Source organism: Vicugna pacos, chromosome 15, assembly GCF_048564905.1.
Source record: "Vicugna pacos chromosome 15, VicPac4, whole genome shotgun sequence".
In the NCBI taxonomy this organism is placed as follows: Eukaryota; Metazoa; Chordata; class Mammalia; order Artiodactyla; family Camelidae; genus Vicugna; species Vicugna pacos.
Window position 1 is genome coordinate 31,124,879 of NC_133001.1, and position 13,422 is coordinate 31,138,300.

Below are 13,422 nucleotides of genomic sequence, written 5' to 3' on the forward strand. Positions count from 1 at the left end.
CTTGTTTAAAAGTGCCAAAGTCACTTCAGTTATTGTACAAGGCTGGCACAGCCTTCCTTGACAAGGGACAAATCTGTAGACAGGGTACGTACCACAGAGTAAGAAAAGATATTCTCAGGTTACGAGAACAATACACTAAGAATAAGAGATCGATAGAAAACAAAAGGAGAATGATGGTGAGTCAAAACGACACATCCATGTTAAACAAAATAAAACAAACAAAATTACACATGCTTGTAAAAAGAGTAACTTGATTGAGATCCTCTAAGACCAAGAATAGACAACCAGGCTTGCTTGGAACAGCTAGCTAGGCTGGTGTGGGTTTCATATATATTTCACAGGACAGTGATTTGAAGAGAAATTGGAAAGGAGGAAGGATGGAGTAGGATAATATAACTGCTTCTTTTTGACAGTACCCTGGGTCTAGCTTACTGTAAAAAGTTTCATTCATAATATGCAGACATATTTGTATGTACAACAGGAAAACTGCAAAACAGAACGGTCACTCTGTCAGTGTCTGGATAAGCATATTGGTGTGGCACAGATTTGTTTGGTGATCGAATCCTTGAAAAGTGAGTGGTTCTGTTTAAACTTTCTAGTATATGAAAGCCAAGTCTTACACCTTTTACACAAAGTATCTTCTGATAATTTTAAAATTTCATAAATTTAGAGTCATATCTATGCGACATTTCTTAAAAATTTAGCTTGTAAGTGATCCCTAAAATATTTGGTAGGGGACAGCGAACCTGGTACAAAAACATAAAATAAGCTCAAATGTCAACTAACATCTATTACAGAGAAAAAAAATATTAGCTAAAGTACACATTAAAAAAATGTTATTTACACTGTGATACATTAAGACGCTGATTAAGGGTGTAGAATATGAATTTGTTGACAAAGCCAAAGGCAGGATTCAGGACATGTTTAGGAACAGTAATCAACTGCTTTAACAAAGGTTGACATCTCACTTAAAATAAGTCATTGGATTCCACAAAACAAAAGTAGGGATTCATTGTCAATCTCCTAGTTATAATCACAGCTAAGACCACACTGACCATGTGCAGTCTTTCACTGTATGTGTCACAATCATGGACTAGTAAGTGCAACTTTCAAGTGAATTTCTTCTCACCTTTCTGCAGCAGAGGTTACGAAAATGTTAGAATTGACCTTTATTCCTCACTTGCGCTCTGCAAACTTCAGAATCCACTAAACTCTACTTCTCTAGCTAACCTCTCACTTAACAGATTCAGCAGTTTAACTGTATACACACTATTATACATTCTGTCACCATCCCTGAAACTACTGTTTCTAGATAACTGATCTATGAAAGCATATGCTAGAACTATGAACTACTTAGCACAGGAACTTAGGGATCACTTCAATTAATAATATATTTCCATAACAATTATTTTTAAAACTCCTAAATTTACAGGAGTTAACTAAAAAATGGCATTCAAAATCAGTAATTATACGAAGTAACTGTGCTGCTGAGATTCCTCAGGAGGTACAAGAAATTTCTGTAATGAACAGGTGGCTCTGAAAACAAAAGTCACAGAATTAAATGCATTTATCTCGGCTGAGTATTATAACACTCAAAGTGTGAATGGATTTTCAGTCTTTTGTTCATATTAGATGAATGAAGATGCCTTTTTATAGGCACTTTTAAAACAATGATGGGCTACTATCTAATAAAGCCTCAAAGTATCAGGTTGTTTTAAAAGTTCTGTTCTGCAGAGTGTTTATGTTACGAAACACTGAAGTAAGGATTTGCTTTTCGAAGACAAGTTCCTGTGTTGTGTCACAAATCAAATGGAAAGAATGGTCGAATTTACAGCTGACTGCCAGCTATGAAATCTCCAAAACCCACATTTACACCACAGCCCGGAGTGTGGTAACGATCAGGATGCGTAGAAAAATAAACATCCCATCAGACATAGGTACTGTGGGATGCCTAAGGATAATTCTGTTAAAATCAATGACCAACTTTACAAAGGAAACCAGAGGACTACTTTATTATTTGCCAGGAATTGATATTAACTCCATCTTTCTGACAGACATAAAAGCTTCTTCTGAATGGACTTTTGTTTAGTCTAATTCTACCCTGAAAAGCTAAGTAAATAATACACAGAATATAGTTCCTAAAACAGAAGAGACACTACCCAGTGAAGATTCATAAAAAAAAGTGAAAAGACATAGAAGTTTGACATAATTGGCTTATTGTCTATCAACTAAGATAAAAACTTGAAGAGTAAGACATACAAGAGAACATACTCTAATTCCATTTATAAGAATTTTGAGAAAAGTAACTAAATTAACTGATGATGAGAGAAACAGAATAATGACTACATGAGAGGGGGGAATCACCGACTGGAAAGGCGCATAAGGGAAATTTGCTCTTCATCTAGATCTAGGTGGTGGTTATATGGATGCATACGTATATAAAAATTTATAAGCTATGACCTAACTGTACTTAACATACTTTATTATATATATATACCTCAACTAAAAAAAAAAGATAAAGAACTTAAAAACTGAAAGTCCTCCCTTCAGATAAATGTTTTGCAAAGAGACCATCTTTTCAGTAGAGATACAGATATACATGACAAGATCCACTCAAATCTAAATTTTAAAAATTATAAGAACTCAGCACAAGCTGTTCTCTCTGCCAAATAGTGGTGAAGGTGTTGTCACATTTCATCTCATTTAAAACAGATGGAGATGACAAACAGAAGTATTTTAGGAAAAAGACTGACAATGAAATCTTGGCAGTGGAACTCTCATCTCTTGTTCATTAAGCAGAATCACACTATTGTAGATTGGTCTATTGTTCAGTAAATATTCACTCCCTCCCCTGAACCTCCATAGGAGAGTATTCTTCCATTCCCTTGAGATTGGGTCTGGCCACGTGATTTGTGTGACCAACTGGATGCTAAGATGTGTGACATAACAGAGCCTTGACATGAGTTTATGCATTTGGACTTGTGCTAGTGGCTTTTATCAATAGAGGCTGAGACATACATGGACCAGATCTGGACCCAACCTACAGCTTCACACCTAAACCAGCCCAGTGTAGTTTAGCAGAATCCTGGACAATCTGTAGAGGAATGCACAAGAAATGAATGCTTGTTGTTATAAGCCAATGAAATTCTGGGCAGTGTAATAGATACTGTGTTTTCCCCTTTAAGAATTAAGAACTTTTTCACCATGCTAGAAGTGCTGTGAGATGACAGCCTTCAGCTGTTGCTCCTCTTGGAATCATCTCAATTTAAGAAATATTCATCACCCAAGGTCTGTCCTCTTCCTGGGGCAGCCTGCATCCAATGACGCAGCAGTGTAAAGGCTGAGGTCTTCATTCACACTGTGTCACAGCCCACCTTCTCCCTCTGTTCAATCCTGCCTCCTTCCTTTCTCTTCCACAGGTGTTGATCCAAAGGGTACTCCTTAATAAATTTCCAGGATGCTAATCTCCATCTCAAAACCTGTTTCCCAAGAACCCAACTTGTAACATGTAGCATTATTCTGGCAACTGCTGATACCCATATATATTCAATACTAACTACTGATTTGCTCAAGTTAGGATTTTACAAAAACTTTACATATGTAAGTCCAGAACAAATTACAGCATTCAGAACATCAAATCTATTTTTAAATTAATGAGCATATTTTTATTTTCAAACAGAAATATAAATTCTTATGAATAAACCTCAAACCATGATCATGGCAAAAAATTTTATATGTGACAAGTATGCCACCCATTGTAAGTTTTTGCTTCAATGCATCGTACTCAAAACAAAATGCCTCATTCATAATCAGATCTGTTAAGACTTAGTTGTCATTCATGGAAATCAATCTACAAGACAACCAGAGCCATGTTCTTACGTGTACTCATTCCTTTCCATTACTATCATAAGAAAACTACAGGGGCGGCAGACAACAGTAACCACATGGCCCTAAATGTCATTACAAACTTACCATGAGCATAACTGTGGGCTCCTGCCCTCGCCCCCGGCCGTGATTCTAGACACAAGCCAAATATATGATACAACTGTGTGAAGACACCAGTGAACAAGCTGCACTGCCAGATAACTGAGGAAGAGGAAGCAGGAGAGGTGAGCTTCCACGCTGACCGTGAGGGCGTTTTCTAGACTGCTACAAGAGAGAACGGATCAAACGGAGAGTGCCTTGTACAAGGCTGAGGTGAAAGTGGGTAAGACGGGGGAGCAAAATCCTAGGGAGGATTATATTCCTGGCCCTGAAGGAAATCACAGCATATTAAAATAACTGGCATCATACATATTCTCTGACCACAACTCACAAAGCAATTAAGATAAATTTATGAACCTCATTTCCTTGGAAATTAACCCAAAATCAAATGTAAAACTATAAAGTAAATTAGGAAATATTTAGAATCAAATAATAATGAATACTACATATCAAAATATGTAAGATATAGGGGAACATTTATAATCTTAGATACTAATAACAGAAAAGTAGATAAATGAAAATAATGGGCTAAAAACTGGTCTTACAATTCTGGAATAGGAATATCAGGGTAAAGCCAAAGAAAAGTAGAAGGAAAAAAATGAAGAGCAAAGATACATTAAAAAGAAAGCAAACATACACTAAAGAAAATCAACTAAAGTAAAATCTCATTTTTTAGACAATAAAAGAGAAGTGTTGGGCAAAACTATCAAGAAAAAATGAGAAATGACACATATAAACAATAACAGGAATGAAATGCTACTTATAACCACAGGCACACAAAATTTCTCTAAAAATTACTATGAAAAATTATGTTGATAAATTTGAAAACCTAAAAGAAAAATGGAAAATCTTCAGACATAACTGACCAAAAGGGACTTTTGAATAAAAACTTATTCTAATTATTAATAAAATAACAACCACAACCCAAATGGAGGGACATTCTATAAAGTAAATGGCCCATCCTCTTCAAAATGCCAGTCACAAGAGACAGAAAGAATGAAGAACTGTTCAGGATTGAAGGAAATTAAAGATGTGACAACTAAATGCAGCAGTGATTCTAACGTAGATCTTAAATCAGAAAAAGAAGTTTTTCTCTTATCATAAAGGATATTACTGAGACACCCAGCAAATGTGATTAAAGCCTCTTGATTAGATAACAGTACTATAGTAATATTCATTTCCTAAATCTGACAATTATACTGTGGTTATGTGAGAAAATACCCTTGTTCTTTTAGGAAATACTTAGCAATAAAGGGACGTCCATTCTGTAACTTACTCTCAAGTTGTTCAGGAATAATAATAATATGTATATAGGGAAAGAATGATAAAAGAAATGTGGTAAATGGGCAGTCTCGGTGAAGGGAATACAGGAAGTCTTATTTTTGTATTATCTCTAAATACAAAAATAACAAATTTTTAAAAATTTTAACTGCAAGCCTTAACTCAAATTTGTAAATCCCAATCTCTTCACCATTAATCTTAGACAAAGAAGTTACAAGAATATTCATTGTATTTCCCCATAGTTTAATTCTACAGTTATTTTCTAATGTTTCTTACATTAGTGTCAAATGCACGGGAGAAAAAGTAAAGTAAAAGGTGACATATATCCCAAACAAAAAACAAAAACAAATTGATGCTTAAATTAAAGAGATGGACAAATAGACCTTAACACATATGAACAATTCCCTTAGGATAGTCTGTAATGTCTCTAAGTTTATTTAATATAATTTTAAAGTTCTCTGCAGTAGATCATCAGGCAAAAAGGAAACATGTCTAAGGAAGAAGGAAGGGACATTTCATGTTTCACTTTTTTTTTTTTTACTGCAGTAGTAGTCCATTAGTTCAAATTCTAATTTTACAGTCTAGGAAACATGGATAATACTCATAAGTTTCAGCAAACTGTGCTTTAAAAAACTACAGGAATTCTCATATAATCAATTTTATATTCATTTTGAAGACCAGATTTCTGATGTAAGTTGATGCCTAAAATGTTAATCAAAAGATTTATATATTCTGTTGAGTACAATTTCTTTAAATGATGTAATGACGATGATTTCTGAAATATTCTCAATTCCCAGTACCCTCAAAGCCCTAAATGAAATGTCTGATGTGAACAGGACTCACAAAAAGGATGAAATGCATGGTCAACAGCTAGCATTTTTACAAAGAAATAGTATCTGAAGAATAAAACTATCACTGGTTAATACACAGGGTCCTGGGTTCAATTCCCAGTACCTCCATCAAAAATAAACAAACAAACAAACAAACCTAATTACCTCCCCACCACTAAAAAAAAAAAAAAAAGTAAAAATCAAAAAATTAGAAGTAATCTTTAAAAGAAAAAAACTATTGTTGGTTAAATCAACTTTCTCTTATCAGAAAAATAAGTTACTTATTTTTCAAAGTATTTTTTAATGGGAAAATTTTTATCCTGAAAATTATAGCTTGTTTTAAGGGGATCCTTAAATCGTATAGTGATTTCCTTGTAACAATTATATTAAAATATATGGTTAACCATAGCCTAATGACCATAGTCAAACTTGATAATCTACTACAATGACAGTAAATATGGCATGATAAAAATCCCTTTTTAAACAATCAATAATACTATAAAAAAAAGTAAGAAAATGTATAAGACTCAATAAAGATTGAGGGGGATGCATCATCAGCTAAACAATAACATTATTTATTGAGCTCTTACATTGTGCCTGACCCTGTTCTAAATGATCTACAAGTATTACCTTGTTTAATCCTCAAGTTGATGCCACATGGTAACTCAGAGACAAGCTTTTCTGGAGGCTGGAAGAGGACACTGAGGCACCGCCTGCTTTCTCTCCTAGTGAGGGTGGGCCCACAAGATCCAGGAGAGCCTAGTGTTCGTAAACATTACTTTAACTGAAGGGACATAAACTGCTGAATGCAGTTTCTTTTGGAATACCGATAGAAGCTCAGAAAGACTTGTGCCACAGCAATAAATCAGTTGTCTTCCACCCAACCTGGACATCCAATGGCACAGTGAGCTCTACACCCCTCAGAGAAGTCAAATTCATAGAGACATAAAGTAGAATGGTGGTTTCCAAGGGCTAGGAACCGTTTTAAAAATCTAAGTTTTTACCCTAAATGCAATTAAAAGCCATTAAAAGGATTTAAGATAGAAGACAGCAAAATCAAAGTTGCATTTCAAAAAGATCAGACATAATATAGAAATTGGAGAGGCTCCAGCATGCAATTTCCTCCCTACTAAATCAACATAGCCCGACCTTTCTCAGAACCAGACTTGGCATCAGGAAACCTAAGTTTCTAGTCTTATATGTTACTTAACCATTACCTCTAATACAGTCTATCCTACAAGATTTCTAAGGTGGCAAAAAACTTGAAAAGTTTAAGCAAGAATCCTACCTTCCAACTTGCTTTAGTCCTCAAAGTCCAGATAAAAGAGAAATACAGTAGCTATGCAACTACCATTTCTCCAAGACAGAGGCTCTGCTCCAGCAACAGCACAAACAGGAAGGAACAGGCTAGACCGGCCACCAACTACTACTTACTAACCACCCCAGGGTTTACTTTATTCCAGGGGATTTTGTGTACACAATGCTGGGGGAGTGAGGGGGCGAGTATCCATAGGGATCATTGTAAACTGATCTTTTTTCTTCGCACATTGTACTAAGCATACTTTACATTTTAATGAAATGAGGGTGACATCTATGAAGCCTCCATGGCTTCAATGCTTTTTAACACTTATAAATCTTATCACATGTCTTAGACAAGTCGTGTTTGAAATTCACGGCCCAGCCATGTATGTATATCAGATCTCAAAATGAGGAAGTTGGATCTAGTAATCCTGCATGCAGCTTAACTATTTGCCCCCAAAATATTACTGGGGATTTGACAAGTGGCATAAATTGTCTTAGACAAACAGATGTGTTGGGTTAGGAGGGCTGAAGGCTGACTGAGGTCCTCGCAGGAAAAGCCACAAAGGAAGTCACCTAGAACGAGCTATGAATGAGCTACCCAGCAGTTCCACAACCCTGCCCTCTCTGCGGTCTCCAGGTCCATGGTCTGGTCACCTGATAAAGGTACTAACCTGCTCTATAAAGGCCTGTAAACACTGAAAGAAAAGTAAGAACCTGACTCTCCAAATTCAACTCAAAGATGAATCCATTTTCATCTAATGGAACAAAACAATTTATCAGTCTTTCATATGTTCTTTTTGGAAAACAATCTGCAAAACTTGCATTACCAACATATTATTAATTTTGACCACTCCCATTCATTTTATAGAAATGCCTCAAGATCTTATATTTTAACACCAAAGTAGAAGGCATGATACCACTTGGCAAACAGGATGAAAGCTGCAGGTCACGGTATCTGAAATAACAAACGGCAATGACTTCTTCTTGCTTTCAAGACTTCTAAAAGATATCCATTTTTATAACTGAAAATAATATAATCTCAACATAGGAACATACAGAAAGAGTACAAGTGAAGGTGAACCTAGAGTAGTTAGTGCAGAAAACCAAGGCACGTAAATGTTGCAGACAAAAGAACAGACTTTTCAGTGCTGCCTGATCCAAGACAGACAACAATGATGTTTAAACCCAAGCCATTCTAACAAGAACAAAACAGAAGAGGTAATCTGGTAGAAAGAATGCCTCAGTAGGAGTCAAGACCCAAATCCTGTCTCTGAAACCAGCTGTACAAATAAGACAAAACACAGTTTCCTAAGCCTCTGAGTATACTTTTGTTTAAAAACATTACAATATAATAAATAATTTAAGATAATAATGTAGTTTAAAAGTGACCTCCAAATTGCTAAATCCTAAAGGAACTGAAACAGAAGAGATGAAAACACTGGAGGGTGTGAAAGCACCTGCCTAGAAGGAGCAAAACAGGCAAGCATCACAAAAGACACACACACACAATAATATTTAAACTAATTAAGATATACAGATTGTATCCCCTTTAAAATGAACTTCACTGACAAAAAAAAACTGACTCTTGAAACTCTGCCCTCTACCAAAAGAAATTCTTCCACTGTCCCGCCAGTCACCAGCAGTGGGAAGCAAAGAGTCGCTGGAGCTGCAAATCAAGAGCCCACACACCTGCTTCACCTGTCAGACCCATCTTCGGGCAAATCAGCCCCAACTGCCACAAGAGCTCTATCCCATCTCAGGAACGGGCTTTCCACTCTTGCTCCTCAGTGTAGAGGAAATCTGCTGGACTACAACAGGGAGAGCATGCCCTGTTATAATCTGGGAAGCATTATCTGCTAAGAACAATGTTAAATCACAAGAGATTGGCTACATAAGTAATAGCCTATCTACACAAGGCAAGATCAGGCAACATTACAGGAAAAAAAAAACAAAAACAAAACTGCACAATTCTTAAAATGATATGAGGAAGTGTTTACATATATTGTTAGGGAACACATTGGGTGGAGGGGAGGCAAAGTACAAAACTCTGTTTTAAATGATAACTATATGTTAAAAATAAATTTCACATGGGATTTGTCTTACCAGCTATCAAAATTTATTATAATGTCGTGCTTTTGCACGTACAAATAAATCAATGAAACAGAAGAGAACAGATTAAGAATCCTAAGCACATCTAGGACCTTGAAATAAAATAGATTACAAAATCATGAGGAAACAACAAACTCAATAAAAGATGTTCGGGTAATTTTCCCTATAGACAAAAACAAAATTAGACCTCCATCTTACTCCATTCTTAAAAATACAAATTAAAATGAGGTGGCATCAGGTTACTAAAAAAATTTTGGTCTGAAAATAACAAGTTTCGAAGACAATGTAATGAAATGAATGAAAAAAGGTGAACAGTCCTTAACGGCTTGTGGGATTATAAATTTCTAGTATGCTGTGCAGAATAAGTTGGCTGCATGTGGTCAAACTGAAAATGAGCACTATCCTATGAATCACGATGAATAATTATTCCAATTCTAGTTATAGCCTAGAAAGCTTGCACACATGCTCACAAAGGACATGTGTTAGAATTTTCAATGCAGCATTATGGGTAACAGCAAAAGAAACACATTTTTTAAAGCACTCCAGATGTTCATTGGTAAAATACACAAATAATGCGGTGTAGCATTCTATGAAAGAATATAACAATATTACCAAGTAGTTAAAACAAGTGACCAGCGAACTAGGTACTATTTATTAACATAGCTACATCTCACTAATAAGCAAATAGCAAAATGTTAGAGAGTAAATTTAAACACATGTAAAACAATGTTTATGTTGTTTTTGGATACACAAATACATAGTAAAACTAAAAAACACAGACTGGCTGCATAGCAGATTTGTTCCAGCGGCTGCCCTTTGCTGTGGACAGGGATGATCAGGGTCAGAGGTACAGACAGAGGATGGGGAACAGGACTGGGGAGAATACTAGAGACTTTAATAGTAATATAACGGTTGAGAATCTGTTTAACCCAAAGAACGAAAATATTAACACTTGCTTCAGGTGGCATGATGTGGAGTTTTACTGCATTATCCTCTGTACTATTATGTAACTTGCTAGTATTATTGTTCACAATGCACAAAAAGTGGCTGAAAGGAAACAACAAACTGGTTAGAATATGCCACTCTGGGTTATAAAAACAAAACTTTTTTTGGCTGCTGCTGCACTTTATTTTTCAATTTTTTCATAATAAGTGTACATTAGTTTAAGAATTGGGGGAAAAATCTTTTGAACAGGAAAAAATACACAGGTAGTGATTAGATTCCATATAGTTTTGGTTCACATAAATATCTGTTGACAGGATTTAAGGCTGTTACAACATGACATACGTACTCTTGCTTCTTTGGGACTCTAAAAGTCCTCAAAAGCCAAAATAAAAACCTATTTTGAAATCCCAAAACTTTTATACAAAATATCAATGTACCAATGAAGAGGACAAAAGTTGCTTCTACAAACAACATTCTGGTCTTTGCGGAAGGACAGAGAAAAGGGTTCCCTAATGGCTATAGACTATTAATGCTTTCATCATTATCTATAATTGTACAAAAATACAAGAAAGCATCACAAGAAATAAATTCGGTGTGTATTCCAGTACTACTTTTTCCATTATCATGATAAATAGTTTGTGGAAAGCTTTTCAAATTGGAATATAATGAGAAAGTAATAAAGCCTATCATTGTATTCCATTCCATCAGAAAACAAAACGGGAACTTTTATTATATGTAAAGAATATCAGTCAAACAACTTAACCTTGCCAAACCTCAGTTTTCTCACCTGTAAAATGAGCATCCTACCATGCCTCTCTCAAAGGGAGTGGCAATTGAGTACAGTAAGGAACTTCCATAGGCAAAAACCTGGTCTACTTTGCTGGAGGGTGCAGTGAAAGAAGCAAGAGCCAAGCCTGATGCCTGGCCATAGCAGGCTTCAGTGGTATATTAAACTGAATGTGGGGAGCCTCATTTGATCATCAAGGGAAAAAAGGAAATAGTCTTAGAAGATAGCAATCATAATGTAATGAAATACTTTAAGAAAACAGAACCTCTTTGTGATGAACACAAAACTTTAAATATTGATAGTGAATAATGACAACAGAATAATTCCTTATAGCAATGGTTTCAAGAGATGGTCACTTTCACTTAACAAAATTGTAAAGCACTGGGCATGATCTACAAATATTTAAGTACACATATCTCATACACTAAAAGAGAACAAAAGTGGTAACAGATGAAAGTTGAACTGTTTTCCCCAAATTATTATTTTTTTTTTTACCATTTTGTATCTACTTCATGAACAGTTATTCTTACTTGTTCTAGCTCACAAACACGAGAGGTGACTTAGGAATGAGACACCCCAGTTAACCAATCAGCCAAGCAAAATCAACCCAACAGTTAGCAGGGCTAAGAGCCAGAAAGCTCTCACATCTACAGCACTGTCATACTGGTTTTTATATTAAACGAACAGCAGAGGAAATAATAACCCCCAAACTTCAAAAAGCACCTTACCAGAGTGATGTCTCGAGAAGCTGCAGCTGCACTCATATGCAAACTAGGCTGCCTTACAGAACTGCTGCAATCAAGGGCTCGAGCGAATGTCCCAACAGCACTGGATAAACCATAAAAGCAAACAGGAAAGAGTAAGGTGCTGCTATTTTTTTAATCTTAAACACACACACACACACACACACACACACATTTAGGTAGCAAATGAAAAACTGTAAAAGTCAAACAAGTTCATTCGAATGTGTAAGAATCAAGTATCAGATTTGACATCCATTAATGAAGACACTGGCTGCACATTGTAAAATTTTTGTCAGTGATCCTACTGTATGAATCCTCACTAAACATTATTTTTGAGATTTCTCCCTTTGCTACATATAGCCCTGACTGATTTGTTTTAACTGCTGTATAGATAAAGTATATTCTGTACGATTTAAGACTGACAAGCCAATGTTATACATATGGGTCATTATAATTAAATTAAGAAAAAGTGGCTTGTGTGGCATAAAGAATGGAAAGATCCACAATGAAATGCCATGGAGTAAACAATTTGGTATCCAAAAGTGCTCAAAAAGTAAGAAGTAAATTAGATGCAGAGTTTGACTATTACTGCATAGCAAGTTCTGACTGCTTTTCTAGCCCAAATTGTGACATTCTAGAAACATTTTTCCTTGAGATGAGATATCATCAGCTGTAGCAACAAGCTCCTTTGAGGACTCAATCTATACTAGATTTTCATTAAAAAAGAAAAAGAAGAATTACCACAATACTGATTTTTATTTAATGATTTACAAGCTCTTCCCATATACTGAGATCCCTAACTTCAAGAAATAAAGCATGGAATGAAGATAAAACTTGCTGCTTTTTGTCTGTATTTTAAACTTGCTAGCTGAGGAAGAGACTTTTTAAACAGTTTAATTAAAATATAACACATGTGCAAAAAGTACAAATTGTACACCTATCTAGTTATCACAAAGTCAGTGCATCCATGTCACCAACATTCAGGTCAAAAAACACATCGTGACAGTGCCCTGAAGACTCCTTCTGTAGGGCTGTTTGACCAATGCTTAGCACTCATTGGTTTCTAAAATTTTAACCATTCTGGTGGGATGTGCAGTAGTACCTGACTGTGGTCTTAATATATATTTAGATTTTTTTTTTAAACAAAAATTTACAAAGACACTAGGTGCACCTCCTTGGTGCTTCTTATGCTGGCTTCAAGGGGGAAAATACATATATGGTCGTTGGCAATCAGGAAATACAAATCAAATCTGAAACTGCAATATCTACTAAATAATCCAAAATCCAGGTAAATTTTCTGAAGTCTCTAGACAGCAGTTCTACCAGTGATTCATTCCTACTCCTGAATCTTCAGTCTCATTTACTCCACTGGCTGGCTCCTCCCTAACAATGTACATCAAGTCTCTTCATCCAATAACTTAGTGGCTAGGCGTGTGGGCTC

The 13,422-nt window shown here is 35.6% G+C and overlaps 1 protein-coding gene across 11 annotated transcripts in view; it reads right to left on the minus strand.

Annotated features, from left to right (window-relative positions):
• The window catches only part of MTA3 (metastasis associated 1 family member 3), a 168,115-nt gene that overhangs the window by 42,200 nt on the left and 112,493 nt on the right, over positions 1-13,422 (minus strand). For all 11 annotated transcript variants that reach the window (XR_001459810.3, XR_012059083.1, XM_006211455.4 and 8 more), the window contains one exon: positions 11,967-12,066. Coding sequence is in view for 9 of the 11 variants with exons in the window: in XM_006211455.4 (XP_006211517.2) it covers positions 11,967-12,066 (100 nt within the window). In the remaining 2 variants the exon portion in view is untranslated. The remainder of the gene's footprint in view (positions 1-11,966; positions 12,067-13,422) is intronic.